General features: G+C 32.9%; 1 protein-coding gene across 1 annotated transcript in view; it reads right to left on the bottom strand.

Annotated features, from left to right (window-relative positions):
- Window positions 1–18,864, bottom strand: part of LOC115881895 (probable GPI-anchored adhesin-like protein PGA55) — a 222,833-nt gene that overhangs the window by 2,811 nt on the left and 201,158 nt on the right. The window contains exons 5-8 of the mRNA XM_030899617.1: window positions 6,315–6,491; window positions 532–726; window positions 242–476; window positions 8–176 (exon numbers count right to left, since the gene is read on the bottom strand). Coding sequence (XP_030755477.1) covers window positions 8–176; window positions 242–476; window positions 532–726; window positions 6,315–6,491 — 776 coding nt within the window. The remainder of the gene's footprint in view (window positions 1–7; window positions 177–241; window positions 477–531; window positions 727–6,314; window positions 6,492–18,864) is intronic.

The following is an 18,864-nucleotide window of genomic DNA, read 5'->3' as shown; positions in this document are numbered from 1 at the left end:
ATTTTACCTCACTAGATTCGGGATCTGCATCGATATTTAAGTCGTTTGATGTGTTTTCGCTTGTAGGAATAGCTTCTTCTATTAATAATGTTCCTTGAAGATCAGGAAGTAAATTTTTAGGGGGAGCTGTGACAGGAATTTCTTTTCTTTCCGGAACTATTTCTTGGATTGTTATTCTACAGATGAAAAAAAGTAAAATGTTTTTATTAATTCTGATGGTGGTAATCACCTCTATCGTTACCTTGGAAGCATTTCTTCTTTTTCTTTTGATATCTCTCCAAAGGTCGGTGCAGCAGTAGACGATTCGTCTGTATCGGGAACTTTATTATTTTCTTCTAAGATGCCGTTTAAACTTGGTGTACTACCAGGGACCTCTGTACTGTTTATAAAAGGTGTCTGCCACAGTTCCAGAACAATTGGTTTTAACGTATTTGGTGTGGCTTCAGTGGTAAGAGCATTTCGATCTAGTACGGAATCTAAAACAGACAATTTTAGAAAAAAAATATAGTGAAGGTGGGATATATACTTTACCAATTGGGGGACAGTGATCGTACTTGGGACAACAAGTTCCAGGTACCCTTTTTCCTTCGCAGTCTTTTCGGATATAGCAGGATACTTCAGCACACTGCACTTCTCCTCCTCTGCAGTAACAAACTTTGCATTCTCCTCCGGGATTAGTTTCAAGTTTTTCACCATTGGCATATATTTTTCCGTTATGTTCACATTCTAAAAATAAATATTTATAAAAAGATGATTATGCCATTTTATTTTCATATATAAATATAGGTACAAAAAACTAATTAATTCGCAAATATATTAAACATTTAATATTAAGTAATAATATGTGTTTAAAGGTAATTTGTAAAATTTTGGATAACTAAAGCGTGATTCTTACATTTTTACTGGATCGACAAGCAACGGGCCTGCTATCCGCGAGCAGTAAACATACAATAGTTTTTTATTGAATTTGAATTGCGTGTTCGTGCTGATGCATTGTCCTTGTAGTGGGAATTGGTTACGACAAAACACATGTAATTCAATAACAAAGCTATTTTGTGCGTCTGCTGCCCTAGGGAATCATGCTCATTGCTTGCCAATTTTGTGGGAAATAATAGTGGTAAAATCTTTTTTACAATAAAATATCGATAAACTAATAGCCTGTTTAGCTATCCTAACAAATTAGTAAACATAAAAAAACAGACTTTAAAAAGTGAGTTTGTAGACAGCAAATCTATTTTTTAGTTTTGGAAACTATTGGAAAATTTTCTAATGAGTCAATTAAAAAATTTTTCTACTTCTTTGTAGATAGGTATGACACTTTTAAGGATAAACGTCTATTTGAAAGAATAATAATTGTCCTATATTTTCAAAAATCACAATAATCTCATTAAAATCTATTTCAGGTGTCCGAAGTGCTTAATAACACAAAACGATTAAACACGATGCTCGATTATGATACAAAACACAGGGTGTTCCATTTATAATAGTGGAGAAAAATACAATTTCGTTTTAACTCACCCCGTAGGTATACAGGGTAGCGCACCTCATTCGCCTCGGTCGATTATACCAAAAAGGAAAGATGTAGAAACAAAATAATTTATGGGTATATATGGGGAGGCGATGTGCACAATTTAAAATTGTTTTGAAATATACAGGGTGTTTTAGAACTAAAATCTATACCATACCATTTATACCACTGTATAAACTAAGGTCGACTTTGAAAAATAGTTACTAACTGTCACTAGAAAATTGCCATGGCGACACCAGCCATCTTGCTTTATTGCTTTTTTTTTAAATCGCTTTTTATTCCAAATCTGAGCTCGATAGGTATAGTAAACCAATATAGTTTGAAAGAGCATTTCAATCAGCTTCGATTTATTTAAAAAAATACAGGGTGTTGGTTTTGAAATAACGAATTTTTTATGTAAAATAAATTCTTAAAATAGATCATCAATTTTTGATACCCCTGTTTAAATTTAAGGAAGCAATAACATTTTCCTGTAAAGTTTATTTCTCTACCTTTAAACTCAGCACAAGAATTAATTATGAAAAGTAATGTAGAGGGTGTTAATAATCTATTCTATTGTAGCATGCAAATTTAAATATCTCAAAAACCAAAGATTTTAAATATATTTAACCCTTATAATAAATGCCTTTTTTTGGGCCCAAGAATACAAAAATGAAATAAAATACTGGGTGTTTCATAAGAAAAAATATAACTTTGGTATATCTTTGGTTGATCTTAGTTCCTGTGTATTTCAAAATAATTTTAAATTGTGCACATTGCCTCCCTACATATACCTATAAAATATTTTGTTTCTACATCTTTTCGTTTTCGTATAATCAACCGAGGCGAATGAGATGCGCTATACAGGGTGGGCGCATCTCATTCTAATCAAACAATATTGCGAATTTTGGTAGACTGAATTTTGAAGAAAACACTATTATTACCTATCACTACAGTACTTCCTGTTAAGAAAAATTAAAATTCTTCGAATTTGGATTTTTTAGAGGGCTTTAAGTAAATATTTAGTTTAAAAACAGTTATATTTCAAAAATCACCCGTTTAGTATATGACATCATGGTATTTTTGGAATGGAAATACCGTATGATCGAATAAAAACGGCGTCAGCGATGGCTATGAAATGAAGATCGCTGTCATTTTATATGTAAATTTATATAGGAAATGCCATCGATCGTCATTTCCAAGCCAACTGGACGCCGTTTTTATTCGATCATACGGTATTTAATGGCAAATCTACTGAGCTAAAAAATTATGTAGTATTTCATTTAAGAATATACAAATGTGTTTTACGATTTTTTGTAATAAATTTGTAAATTTTATGTAATAAAATGAAAATAAAAATCACAAATCAAAAACCTAATAGAGAACTTTTTTTGGAAGTCCGGTTTGAATATCAGTCGTTAATAAAAAATCCGAGTATAGGTAGTTGTATACCATAGATGTATACCGACTTGTACGATCCAAATTATTGTAATTTTTCTAGCCATTTTGAAGTAAAATTTGGCTTGGAGTAAAAATTCAAGGTCGTGACACGACACGCAACACAACAGAGAGGAAAAGTGGTAAGGACAGCCTACCATTTAAAAAAAAATTGTCTGATTTAGTACACACATGTCCGTGTGACAGTTTGGCGTAAGAAACGTCAAAAGTCGATGTCGTCCGATCGCAACCAAATTTGGTGGGTAGGCGACGGTGCACATGGTCCCACCCTGTAAATTTGCATACGACGCGACGTTTCGTTTACATTTTCATCAGTGGGACTACGGATTTGACATGGAAGAAAAATGTGGGTTGATTTCGGCATAATTGGGAACGGGCTAAAGGATGACGCCCTCGACGTTTCGAATCGATGCCTCTAAATGGACGAAATCATCAGGATTTTTCTCTTAATTATGGGTCGATCAGAACCAAACTCGCCTCGTGGATAGAGGTACCCGAATAGAGTCCTCAGATGGACAGACGATCATTTTAATACTAACTTTATGAAAGTGCATCAAATGATTTATTAATTTTAGATTTATTACTTTTTCAACATTTCAAACTTCACTTTTTCAAACATGTCCTTCAAATCATTCAATTTAATAGCTGTTACTAAGAAGTTTCACTTCAAATATGCCCATATAGTGCACACACAATTTTTTTTGTCTCTATTCTCTTCTTCAAAAAATTTATTTTTTTATTTCCTGTTTTTTTAGTACAATTTATTTTTTTATAACCATAATCTTTATTTCTATAAAAAGAAGAAAAAATACCAGTTTAGGAATGTAAATTGAAACAAATATTACCGCGAATAGCGCGATTGCTTTTTCTTTACTTCGCCATTAAGTTTTTGCGCACCGACATTTTCCGTGTTTTTATTTTGTGCTCTTTAAAATCTCCTAAGACCCTTTTGTTCCTATTTTCTCTTCGTATTTACGATTTAACTTGAAAAGTGGAAAACGGAGGTCGACCTAATTAATCCTCTGAAACCTCTACAAATTAAATTAGAATTTACATCGCCTTAAATTTATTTCGAACAAATCAGATCTTTAGATCTTTAATGTCTGTTTAGATGGACGTAAATCCATTTGGTGGTATTGCAATATTTTGCGATATCATATCTATAGTCTGTCAGGGAAGATTTCGACATATGACATACAAAAAAACCCGGACAAGTGGAAGTCGCCCACGGAGGCTTCCGTATATAAATTTGTAGGTACAGCTGGTTCCAATAAAATTGAATACGATTTAAAACATATTTTTATTATTTCGGGCAGTATATTTTATGATACCTGTCCCCCACTTCTCTACTCATGTCATGCTGACGTTCTGAAAAATGTATTTGCCACTTTGTCAAAAGCAAAGTTGTTTAACCTTAACATGTTAAAATACTTGACACATAAGTATACACTGCTCAAATATTCGAAAAAAAATGTGTAAAGAGTCGTATTCATTTTTTTTGGAAGCAGCTGTACATATTATAAGTAGACTTTAAATGGAAACTATACATTATGTCCCACCATTGGATATGGCGTTTGTCGCCTCAGCCTGAATATCTGTTGGTAATTTACTTATTTCGTTTTGAGCCATTTCTGGCTCCAATTCAATCAGCAATCGACACGAAAGAGAATTAAAAAATATTGACTCAAAACTGACAACTCAAGAGACAGCTTTATTTATTTGTCAAATTATATAGAAACCAACGCCAACCCAGCACAATATTTTTTCTACTCGTAATAAATTCCTTGAAATTATTATTTCTGAATATTTTTTAAAACGTAACCAAAAACGTAACTCGCTATGGAAAAAACTATTGTTTTATACACGACGATAAAATTGCATTATCGTAATAAAATTCCATTTTATCGTCTTGTATAAAAAATAACAATTTGTAAATAATAAATAGCACTGACAGCGTTTACACGATGCAAGTTTTGCTTGCGCAAATACTTGATTGCAAGTATTTGCAATTGAACATTTTAAAGTTGTATTTTTACACTAGTCAAGTTAAGTTATTGCGCAAAAACTATGGATACCACAGAGATTGCTAAACATGGTGTAAATATTTAATGTCGTACGTTAAGTAATGATTTGCGTACTTTGTAAGAAAAATCAAACATCAAGAGTATGGGTAAAACCATGGATAAATCTAAGGAAAAATGATTTATTCCAAAACGCTTTTGGAGACAGCATCTCTCATATTTTGATTTCTATGGTGTACACTAAGGTGTACACTTCAACGTTCTACAAATATTGGTGCTTTTCGAAAATTTAACAACCTCATAATTTGGTCGTCAGACAACCAGCTTGGTGCCATTTTTTCGTGCAACTGCTATTGCAAAAACTTGGCAATGTGTTTACATGTCAAATTTTCGCTCTGCAAGTCCTAGCGTGCAAGAAAAGTAGACCGTCGATCAACTTTACTTGCAAAGTAATTTTTCTTGTATAATCAGTTGAGCAATTACTTGAAACACAATTTACATTAAGCAAGTACTTGCAATCAAGCTCTTGCGCAAGCAAAACTTGCATCGTGTAAACGTAGCTTTAGATAAATTGCGATTTAATTATCAACCAGCAACTCCAGCAAGTCAGATTTTAAAGAAAAATGATTCACGAATATCTTCCACAAGAAATGATTAACAAGGCAGAGGCGGCTACAGCACAAATACCACAGTATTACCACTATAAATTAAGCAAAACATTTTACGAAGAATGCATTTTTCTCAAAATGTCAACAATAAAAAAGTTTTTCTTCTGGAAAAAAAATTCTGGGACATATTGTATATTTTTTATGATTTAATTACAAATGTATATAACTTTTAGATTTTTCCCTATACTTGTAGTATAAGACGGTATTACTTATTAAATTTCATAGTTTTAGGTCAACAGAAAATGCCAGGGAAAATACCCTATAAATTTTGATTCCATTGAGAGGGTTGAAATATACGTTTTATTGCGGCAAAGCAGGCCGCAGCTTTTTTTTACGTTAACTTAGAAGTTTGATTTTTTTACAGCTTCACGAAACTGTAGACTTGAGTATATCTTTTAATTTCAACTCATATACCTCCACGCGTTTCCAAGATAAAGGGTCTTGGCACAGAGACAGACAGACGAACGAACAGAAAACAAAGTGTTCCTATAAGGGTTCCGTTTATTCCTTGTGAGGTAAGGAACCCTAAAAACGACAGAAAAAACAATTTTCCTGTGAATCAAAATGACACACACACAACTGTGAGTTTTGCTGTTTCGATTCCATTTTTTCAAGGATCGTCTAACAATAAAACAAATGTAGAGAATGGGGAAAACCTACCACATTGATAATCTGGACAGCACCTGTTCGGCCTGTGAATAGCCTTGCAGCCCGGCTTCTTCGCACATTGGACAGTTTCGCACTGGACACCTGGTGGTCGACAATGGCACTTGAGACATGGTTGCTCAGCTGGCACCGGTTCCTCAGCTCCATAAACCACATCACCAACAATACAAACTGCAAATAATGGATCATAATTAAAATATATTTGTACAATTATAGTATATTCATTGGATACTTGGCCAGTAGTATTAGTCTCATTCTTTGTAAATTGATAAAAAACGGTAAGTTTTATTTTTGCAAATTTAATTTAACAATTCCATTTTTAACGCCCTTTTTATTGTACAAAATTATGAACAGGAATGCACTAAACCAATTATTTTTGTTTCCCTAAGATAACTTTGGACTTTGATTTATAATATAACAGGGTGGTCCGAACTGTATTTCGGAAACTTCGGCAGCATATTCTGCAGATAAAAATAAATAAAAAAGTTCGTATAAATGTATGTCCTAAAATGCTTAGTCTCGGAGATACAGGGTGTAGAAGTTTCATTTTTATTTCGATTTTTTCCAAATAATTTCTGAAGTAACGTCAATATTTGGATGAAAATTGGTGTCTGGGCGTTTTTTCACATGAGAAATTTGATTTTAATGTCAATATTACTCCTACTAGTAGAGGGCGCCACCTACATATTTTTTAACTGGTTTGAAAAGTAATAACTTTTGGTCCGTACCTGTATAAAACCACTGAGTAAAAAAATATACATTTACGGCGTTTTTTACGTGAAGAAGGTCTCTTGGTGAAAATCGCTACGAGTAATGGTTTTCGAGATATTTGGAATCGAAATTATCAATACCTGTCATCATTGACATAAATTAAATATGTTAACTAAATAGTTATTAGATTAAATTTGAAAAGTTTTTGTGCCAAAAGTTCAACAGAAACTGTTTTATCATCATTTTTTGCAGAAAGATTTATGATTGATTTAAAAAAATAAAAATTTCCCAAACTTATTATTTCAGTGAAATAACTATCTACTCAACATGTTTATTTTTCATCAATAACGACATGTATTGACTATTTCCATTCTAAATATCTTAAGAACCTCTTATCGCTCGTAGCGATTTTTACAAAGAGATATTTTTTACGTAAAAAGTGTTGGAAATGTATATTTTTTCGCTCGGTTGTTTTAAACAGGTACGGACAAAAAGTTTTTACGCTTCAAAACAGTTAAAACACATGTAGATCTCGCCCTCTACTAGTAGGAGTTATATTGACATCAAAATCAAATTTCTCATGTGAAAAAGCTCCTAGACACCAATTTTCATCCAAATATTGATGTTACTTCAGAAATTATTTGGAAAAATCGAAATAAAAGTGAAACTTCTACACCCTGTCTCTCTGATACTAAGCAGAAACTAAACATTTTACGACATACATTTATACGAACTTTTTTACTTATTTTTATGTGAAGAATATGCTGCCGAAGTTTCCGGAATAGAGTTCGGACCACCCTGTATATTTATACATTATAAATAACTCATTATAATTTGAAGTATTACCACAGTATATGCTTAAATCATTTTATAATCTCCAAAGAAGCAAACAAAAATAACGAAGCCGGTTGACTTTTAGTGAAAAAATTAATTTTCTTTTTTTGAATATCTTTTTTATTTCCGGGAAGATTTATCTTAATATAGCTTCCCATTATTACTTTTCGTTGTTCTCAACAAAGTTTAATTTCAATCAATTAAACAAAGTAATTTTAGACAATTTGTATGAAGTAATTAATTAATCACAATACTAAAATTAATTGTTTTAGTTACAAGGCGGCTATACATCACTGGGTTAATTTCATATGTTTACATTATGTTAATAAAGATGTTGAATAGAATTTTGAAAATATTTTAATAAGTATGAAAATATATGTGGCAAGTTTTAGTAGTTTTAGTAAAAATGTAAAAGTTTAAAACAATTATTATTTTTATAAATCACATAAAAGGCTAAAGCTTTTCGATTGATTAGTTATTGTTTACATTTATGAACAATTTTAGTTGTCTCAAAAATTGCCATTAAAAAATATAGTTGACGTTTCTGTTTAATTCTGACATTTAATGCGTTTAGTATTCCTTTTATAATATAACATAAAAATTATTATCAGGATATATGATTCAATTTTGTAATCATTTGCTGATGATGGTAACATGGTTAGCAAAATGTAGTTGTATAAGGTTGTATATCAATTATTAGAATTAATATTTAAATTTGGCGTATGGACGATAGTTCCTGGACAAGGATAGATAAAGTAGCCGTCATAGATAAATGAAACAATACCGTGCATACAACAACAGAAATAAGATAATAGCAGATAACAGTAATAGTCTATCGGTGATTCTTTGGGACAGTTTTTACACTTATTTAAATAAACGTAGTAATTAACAGACTCATGTTAGGACATTTTGGGTTTTCTCATCAATTTTTGCTTAAGGGCCAACCACCGCCTCTATGTGATAAATGTAGTAATCCTTTAACTGTCAAACATATCCTTAAGGAATGTAGTCAGCTAATTAACCTAAGAGAGGCCAACCAAAACTTTTTGATTTTCTGGAAAGATCGGGATATATATCTCAAATATAGGTATCTAAAAAACTACATTTTGGTTTAAAGCAACCAGTTACTAATTCAACTGTATATATTTTTACGTTTTATTGATTTATTCTATGTTGTCTGTACCATTTACTTTTATTTGTACGAAATCAATGTCTGTACTCTTAACATATACAATCTGTCTATAAACGTGTTGCTTAGTAAAATGCCAAATATTGTACCGTACTAAAATAACAGGTGATACGCCGCTAAATAGCCTTTGATGCTGATGCCGGCTTGAAACCTAAATTTCTTCTTCTTCTTCTTCCAAAACCCGCATTTTCAAACAATAATTAGTATAACAATTAGAAATTATACAAACTAAAGAAAGTAAAAGAAATATATGTTTATAATTCCAAGTGTGTCCATGCAGCAGCGTTTCTCATAACGGAGTACATAAAAAATTATGGAAATTCAAGTCCCAATTAGCTGCTTTTTAAAAATTGCAAGAGCGTTTCAATTTTCCATTTTCCTACGGGTTGGTGAGTTTTTCACACAAAAAAAAAACAGAAAACTTCTGCCATCCGCTTTTGCCGATGACGCCTTTATCGAGGCACTCGTCGATCGAACAGAATCATTTCCTTTTTAATTATTAGACCGTCGAAGCTTCACTGATTTTGATTTAGTGGAAACGTCGAGAAAATTTTTCAGCAAATTACCGCCGGATAATAATAATACGAAAAAATGTAAGTATATAAATATCGGTTTTTATGAAATTATGATGCTTATTTGGTTTTAATTTCAACAATTTCTTGAAGGAATATGTTTATTTTATTTTGATTTGAACTTTATTATTAATAAACTAGTTGACCTGGCTAAATTCGAACCACCTAATAGTAAAGTGAACTGAAGTGTCAGCCTTGTGATATGAGTAACTGATTGACCGAAAATGATACCGTATGATCGAGAAAAAACGGCGTCAGCGATGGCTATGGAATGAAGATCGCTGTCATTTTATATGTAAATTTATATGGGAAATGTCATCGATTTTCATTTCCCAGCCAACTGGACGCCATTTTTTTTCGATCATACGGTATATAGTATGATTAAGGCCAATCGATTTGATAGTAGATGTAATTTGTTCTTTTTATTTCTGTTTGGTTTGGTGGATATTTCTAAATTTTAATATGTTATATATAGAATATATAACATATAATAGAATAGAAATTGAACTAGTCTAGTATGTCAATGATTTACAATACCGGGTGCGTCTCAAAATTGGCTCAACCCTTTTGAATTTTAAATGACACAATCGGTATATTTTTTACTTTATAAAAAATGGCTGTTCTGAGTAGAATGACATGTCATATGTCAATTATTGACATGTTCCCATATGGTTTATTTGAAATTGTAACCTGCAGTTTACAACGACAATTTGACACAAAATACCAAGTGTGTGGTACCAAATTATTAGTAAAAAAATCCAAATATATATGTTCCAAATATGCTAATGAGCCACCCTCGTTCTATTTGAAAAAATTGAGATAAGATTAAAAATACGATTTGGGCATCTTTTAACCGGCACAAAAAACATTAGACGATCAAATATATTTTTCTGAGGCTCCTTGATTAAAAATTTGTGTTTTTAACACAGCCATGGCACTCTAGATTGAAATTTAAAATACGATTTTTTTAAAGCCAAAATGTCAAAAGTTGACATATGACACAACTTCATTCTATTCAGAGTGTCATTTTCTATCGAATAAAGTAAAAAATACCGAGGGTGCTATTTAAAAATAACAATACAATAAAGTTAAAGTAGTCATTTCCGGTGAAACAGGAAGTGACCAAAAACAATTATTGAATATGTCAATTAATCCTAATTTATGTCATATACTAATATACCAAATCTCCTTTTTTTATCTGAAAAAAATTAAAAGTTATAGGTGTTAGCCACTTTTGAGACGCACCCGGTATAAGTATCGGTTTTTATGAATTGATGATATTTATTTGTTTTTTTTTATAATTCTAAGGAATACGTTTATTTTATTTTAATTCGAACTTTATTGAAGTGAAACTTCTTTACACGCGATGGAAGTAAAAATTGAAGGCCCTGACACACGAGACGCGAGAGGAAAAGTGGTAACGATCTTGGAGCGTAGTAACTCGGGCCCTATGTGAGTTAGGGGGCTGAAACTCAGAATGTAGATGGGGCTCGAAGAGTCCCGACGAGACGAGACGCGACGCGACGGTGCCACACGGCGCGACGGTGCACACGTTCCCACCCTGCAAAAATGGATACGACGTTTCCTTTACATCTTTATCAGGATGGGATTAACGATTTGGCATTGAAGAAAAATGTGGGTCGATTTCGGCATAATTGGGGAGGGGATACAGGTTGACGCTCTCGACGTTTCATGGACGAAATCATCAAGATTTTTCTTAAATATGGGTCGATTGGAACCAAACTCAGCAGGCAAATGAGGGTCCTCAGACGGACAGACGAAAGTACGAAGAAGTTTCACTTCACAAAATATGCGCACATAGTGCACACACAATTGCCAAGACAGATTTTTATTAACGTTTACTTTAGTAGAGATTAGTTTTAGTATTTAGTTTTAAGTTCTGATGTATCGGCTATTGTTGCTTTAATTATTGATCATGGTAGATATCAACTTATGGACTTGAAACCATATCTGCTAAGGTTGGTTAGAGTAACTGCGCAACAGACAATAAAAATAATATAATTTTTCAAAGACAGTGACATTACATAAATCATAATCACTATTTTATAGGTCTGTTGACTAGGACCAAAAGCAAAAGCTATGATTTTAATGTAACAAATACGAAAAAATGTTAGTGCCTTCTTGAAAAGCGAATATCACCAAAATAAATAAAGCTGAGATGAATCAATTGAGATGAATCAAAAAACAAACTATCGAGAAAAGATACACCTAAATGATAAAATTTATCATTTTTAAATTCCTTGCATTTTTAACGCACTCTACAGAGTGTTTCAAACTTTTACCAAAATGTCAACATTTTATGTTCACTCATATAATTGACAGATGGCAACTTTCATTTTTAATTTAGAAAGAGATATAAAGTCAAATAACTTAGCTACAAATCGTTTAAAAAATCATCAAAATCGGTCCAGTAGAACACAATATATAAAATTTTAAATACATGAAAATTTTAAGGTGTTCGTTTTTCGTGCCGGTGAGTGTATAAGTGAAAAAGTGTCAAGAATGACACTTAGCTCCTCCACCCTTCTCGAGGCACCGACTTAGGAGTCTCTAGAGGAATCGTTTAAAACCATTTTCAAAACTCTAGAATGTTTCTCCACTGATTTTTCTATTTTGACTTGGCTACATAATAAAACTTGAAATAGGTTAAAAAGAAAAAAATTTATATTTTATATGTAAAATTTTCGACTTATTATTTCTTTGGCATGTTGTTAACGTTTTGCAAAAAAGAGGAAGTTGGCAACCCGCTGTTTTCCTTTATACCTATCAAGACGTCTTTCGACTTTCGATCGAACAAGATTATTACATTTTATGTTATTGAACTCGAATTTCTCCATATCTCTTAGGTAGAGTTTCTTTTATTTCATTCATTTCTTTTTTATCCTTAATCCTATCAGAATAATCAAAGTCACTGACTGTTTTTTAGGATGATTTGTAAATGTAATGTATAATAATGATGGTCGGTCTGTCTATAATTGCACACAGAAATGTTACAAAAAATTAAGTAATTGGTAAATTAAATCGACTGAATTTAGTGAAAACTTGAGTATAATCCATTTTGAATCACAATATTCTGTTTTTAACTTGTTTTTAATTACGCCGAATGAAACCTGCGATGTTTTATCTTTTTTTACTTGTACTTGTTGTTATTTTACTTGAACTTGTATATGGGGATAGGTTGTAGGCTGTAGATTGTGTGGCAGGGGGGATGTTAATCACCGCGATCGTATATAGCTCTATTGTGTCCCCTTTTCTTGAGTTATAACTCATTATACACTCCCTGGGCTCTATCAGAAGTCAGTATCTGAGACGGTTTTACAGAGGTTAGTTCTCCATTGTCGTCTCGGGGCACTCAGTGATGAAGTGTTCTGGTGTTTCCTCATTTTCTCCAAAGAATCTGCATTCGCCGTTGATTCTTAGCTTCAATCAACTGAGGTGTTTATTGGAGATCTCCTATTTTTAGGAGACAGTGTTTTGTTAAAAACTCCGTGACAATCCAAACATTGCTCTTATATCAAAGAAAAATCTTTAATTTTTCTCGGACGCGTCCTGAGAAATTTCTTCAAGTGTTTTGGATCATTGGATGATTCCAATTCCAGGTTACAAATGGAGTCTTCCAGGTTCTTGACTTCTGCTTGAAGTTGGTTTCCACTTAGGAGGCAGAACGGTTCTGGTCCAATTAGCCTTCACTCCTTTTCTAGCTAGATCGTTTGCTTTTTACCTTCTATCCCTTGGTGGGCTGGCACTCAGAGTAAGAGGACTTTATTTTCTTTACCTAATTTGTTCAGCTTCTTTAGGCATTTTTTTACCAACTTGGAATTGACAGTTACACATTTGATCGCTCTTAAGGCTGCTTGACTATCGCATAAGATGGCTATTTATTGTTTCCGATAGCTCATATCTAAGATAAATTGTACCCATCTTTCGATAGCGTACTTCTGCCTGAAGGATGCTGAGATAGGTGGTCATTGGTTTGGAGTATTAAGAAAATGATCCTATATCCCTGTTCCTGCTTTGGTTTTGAAAGCATCAGCATACTACGTTATGGCATGGTATTTTAATTGTTGAGAAAACTTTTGTCTCTTCCAATTATTTTTGTTGCTCAATAGTACAGTGAGGTGTTCCTCAAAGTTGTATATTCTGGGTATATCATTTACTGGGAGTTAAAGAAGTAGAATTTTCCTTTTTTTGTTCCAAGCTCCTGAACTGACAATTCTCCTAGTACTGTTTCCGCCAATGACCATTTTAACCATTGTCGTATTGACAACTGACATATTATTTACCAATGACAATGTGCCGTGGTATTCTTGATCTCCGGAAGTCTAGATCATAGATAAAAGAAAATAATCTACTATTAAGATAGATATGAAACTTAATAGTAAAATTTTGGGACAAAGCGCCCCTCCGTGTTTTTAGTGGAGACTACGTTTAACCCAGCGCCTTCGCCTTTTCTGCTGTTTGTTTTTTATGTTTATACTTGAATTCAAAGGATTTATTTTTAAAGTTACACTGATATATTAGTATATCAGAGTAACTTTAATAAAACATAAGAATATATATATTTTACAATTAATTTTTTATTTATTTTACAGAGTTTCATGTAAATGATCGTAAGCCGACTGGCTGTCTAATGAATAGACCGAGATTTATAGATTTTAAAGCGAACGAAAAAAAAAATCAAACAACGAATACATACCATATATTTTTCTTTTATCTAAGATACATACCTTTTCGTCTTTTGGAAACACGTACATTTTTGCAGTTTTGTTAGTTTCTTTGCAAGATGCAACACAACAAGAAAACACCATTTTTACAGTTACCTAATAGATAATAAAACTATTTCTGACTGTGATATTTAAAATTTAGATAGATAGAAAATTAAAAAACAAACGATTATTTGCAAACGCAGGCCCAAATTCAATAAAAATCAAAATTGTTCCTGCGAAAATCAGGCTTTTTTCACTGAAAAGATATTTTTTGATTTATCAGCAGTCATTGTCAAGTTGACAATATACAGGGTGTTTTCGAATTAGTCTAAAAAAATTATGGGGTGATTCCTCATGTGTTCTTAAAACAATTTTTATATAACCATTGGGTCTAAAGTACTTCCTTTCTGATCTACAGGGTGTTAAAAATTAAAAAAAAATCGATTTTTTTGCTTAACATAAATGGTTCACCACTGCTTTTTTAAAGAAAAAACATTTTTTTTCTTGACTGGCCATCCTCTTTCAACAAAATTGATCTTTTGAGCTTTTCTTGTTCATCAAACGGTTGTCGAGAAAAAAATAAATATACTTATTAAGAGCCCGCCTTAATTCGTTTTCTAACGATTTTTTATGTTTTAGATTAATTAGGAAACACCCTGTATATTCATATCACAGGCAACCAAATAAACTAGTAACCTCTAAAAATTATTTTTCCTACCACTAGCGACATACCGTGTTTTTAGTGTGTACTAAATTATTTTATCAAAATTTCACCATATAAGTTTCCAGGCAATGGTCTAGATTGACCTCCATAGCTACTGTTGGGCAGGTTTTCATGGCTCCTGTGATGCAGATGCATGCCACTTTCTGCTTTATGCACAGGCTTTGCCTTGCTGTACATTGCATATATTTGTTTACCAAGCAATTGCTCCATAAGTAATCATGGGTCTTACTGTCATGGTATACAGTCAGCGCAAAATTGTAAGGCCGCCCGCGCCGCCTCATCTATTTCCAACCAGTTTTCTGCATATCACGAGAGCCATTGTGGCTTTGCTGAACATGTTCTTAATATCCTGCAGGAATTTACTGTCCAGAGCTATTCCCAGATAGAGAGTAAGTCTTTTAAGTCTTGTCCCAGGTAGAGAGTAAAAATTGAAGGTCGTGGCGCACGAGACGCGAGACGCGCGAGAAAAAATGGTAACGATCGAAGGTTAAGACGGAGCGTCGTTACTCGGGCTCTATGTGAGCTAGGGGCCTGAAACTCGGAATGTAGATCGGACTCGAAGAGCCTCCTCTTTTTATGGTATTTTGACGGCGTTTCGTGCACTACGAAACCCCATCATCAATGAATCAAATCAAAAAATTGTCCGAATTAAATTAAATTTGGTATGTCGATAGATTGGACCAAGGCCAACTTGACCGTGTACGTGACTTGTTAGTTTTGACGTAAGAAACGTCAAAAGTTGATGTTGTCCGATCCCGACCAAATTTGGTGGGTAGGCTATGTGAGCAACGATGCACACGGTCCCACCCTGCAAGGTTGGATACGACGTTTCGTTTAGATCTTCATCAGGGTGGGAAGAAGAACGAGTGCCCTAGACCCACGGAGGATTCCCATTCCAGGTTAAACATCGAGTCTTCCAGGTTCTTGAGTTCCGCTTTAAGTTTCCTGAGTTCTGCTTTAAGTTATACTGAACTGTACCACACACATTACACCTAGAAAAAAATACAATCTAGACACCCTGTTCGCGTGCACTACGGTAATATGTCTATGCTTTTTTAGCATTCGTTACCTGAGCATTTTTTAACTTATATAGGTTTGGTTTCTTAGAATTACTAATAGGTATATACATTTTAATTATATCTTATACTAGGCTCGACATTTCTGACTTGGGTGCCGATTATCGTGTGTACGAAGGGTACGTCCAACACGCTTAATAAAACAGATGTACTGAATAAAGACAGAAGAACAAGTATTTTCCCAAGCGCATGAAATATAGCGTCGGATTAAGTGGTTATATAATAAATATTTTGCATTTTTGCTCTCTCCGACTCACTAAATTGTCATGGCCATTCACTTCTTTACATGTAAACGACGACTTAAGGTTTTGCTTGCCAGGATGATACAGGGTGGTCCGAACTGTATTCCGGAAACTTCGGCAACATATTCTGCAGATAAAAACAAGTAAAAAAGTTCGAATAAATGTATGTCGTATAATGTTTAGTTTCGGAGATACTATTAGTGTCTGAGAGTTTTTTGACATGAGAAATTTGGGATTTTGGTGTCAATATGACTCCTACTAATAGAGGGCGCCACCTACATGTGTTTTAACTGTTTTGAAGCGTAATAACTTTTTGTCCGTCCCTGTATAAAACTGCCGAGCGAAAAAATATACATCTCTGTGACTTTTTACGTAAAAAATATCTCTTTGTAAAAATCGCTACGAGCAACCGTTGTTAACCTGAGACGGAAGTAAGAAGAAGTTTCTCTTTAACATGCGCACATAGTGCACATACAATTTTTTTTACAATAAACCTCACAAACGAAAATGTGTGTTTGTACCCAATTTGAAACGAACATTTTATTAGAGAGTGTCAGATTTTACGTCTCTGCAGCATCTTTCGTCTTTATATATCAAACTTGAGATTTTCAATTTTCAGATGGGTTGTTGAAACTTTTTACAAAAAGGTAACACGGAGATTGGAAGCACGCTGTTGTCGATGATAGACGTGCCTATCGAAGCTCTTGTCGATCGAACAAAATCACTTCCTTTTGAATTATTAGACACTCGAATCGTCGCCGCTGTGCCGTTTGGATTTTGCCGGAAAGAAGAGAAAATTCTCCAGCGAATTACCGCCGGATATAAAGAATATTGTAAAAATTTGTTGTCTACTCGGCGAGAAGGATCGCACTTTCAAACTTTTTATAACTTCTCTTGGAGAGTTCCGTTTTTCTCTAGCTGGCTGAAAAATTAAGTTTTCTATTCTATTTTCTCTTGAATTAGGTTGTTTGTTCTATTTCCGGAATTGATTAAAAAATCTGGAAATGGCTAAAGTTATTGCACCTTGGGGTATCCTCTGGAATATCTCTTACTTTGAATATTATTAAAAATTTATTTCATAACTAGCTGATCCGGTAAAGTTTGTTTTGCCATATAAATTGTTTCTAGGATTGTATTAGCGAAAAAAAATACTGACTTATTGTCAGTGTGTAAATTAATTTGAAAATATCACTGAAATAGTGAAATTATAATTGTAAACGTCACTATTACGATTGATGCACAAACAATAATAATAATATGATTGTGTGAGAGAGATCTCATTCCTATCCCGTGCTGTTGACTGGGCTGGATGTGACCAGCACCAAATATAATTCTACATTTTTAGAGAGATATAAATTAAATTCGACCTTTTAAAAAAACTAATTTTTATTAAGAAACTATTTGAGACAGAGTTTCCCAAAAATGTTTTTTATTCCTACTACTCGGTAAATGAATTTATAGATACAGTATGACTTTTTTGAAACTTTAGTTTCGAAAGATATAAATTTAATCGGACCTTTAAAAAAAATAATTTTTATTAAGAAACTATTTGAGATTGAGCTTGAAAATTATATTATTGAATTACTAATATCGCTAAAAATAGGGGTTGATGGTAGAAGGGTGAAAATTTAGGGTTGTATGTATTTTTAATGCCACATCACAAAAAAAAAATAAAAATTTTGTCCAAAAAAAATAAAAAAAAGGGGTGGTTTACCCTTATTATTTAGGGGTCTAAAAATAGATAACAACCTATTCTCAGACCTACTGAATATACATACAAAATTTGATCAAAATCGGTCAAGCCGTTTCAGAGGAGTATAGTAATTAAAACTGTGACACAAATGTTTGAATTACTCATATCGCTATTAAAAAATAGAGGTTGACGGTAATAGAGGTTGACGGTTTGATATTTGTGATAGAAATAAAAGCAGATGATGTCCATAGCAATTTATTTATTTTACTAAAAAAAGTTTCTAATATTTTTGAAGTTAATGACGTATGAACTCGCCTTTAGATTTTTGAGGCTTGTCAAAGTCTTGCCAAATTATAGGTTATAATTTTGTCAAATACCCTGCTTTTTGGAAGATGATGCATTTTGATTCGTGTTATTACGTTTGTTTTGTGTCTTTTGAAATTAAGTGGAGGAAAAATCGAGGGAACATTAACTGCAAACCCAGAGCACAGTTTACAGTTAATACTCGGTGCCCAGGCAGAAAGTCTTATACGCCAATAAAGTTACCATCAATCAAGTATGTATACCATCTAGTCATAGATAAGTGCATCTCGTATATGGTACAAGGATCGTACTAAACATATACTAAAAACTGGAGTAGCTGTAGAATATTGACATCACACGATAGGTAAATAATGGATTTTAGTACTGCAGAAAAATAATGTCAAAAGGTACTGGTTTAAAAAAATTAAGATTAAAGTTAATTAATCAACCTTTAAGGTATACCTAAAATTTGG

Source organism: Sitophilus oryzae, unplaced genomic scaffold (assembly GCF_002938485.1).
Source record: "Sitophilus oryzae breed Bouriz unplaced genomic scaffold, Soryzae_2.0 scaffold_1744_pilon_pilon, whole genome shotgun sequence".
In the NCBI taxonomy this organism is placed as follows: Eukaryota; Metazoa; Arthropoda; class Insecta; order Coleoptera; family Curculionidae; genus Sitophilus; species Sitophilus oryzae.
The sequence above is the reverse complement of the archived record's forward strand: the minus strand, read 5'-3'. Positions and strand labels throughout refer to the sequence as shown.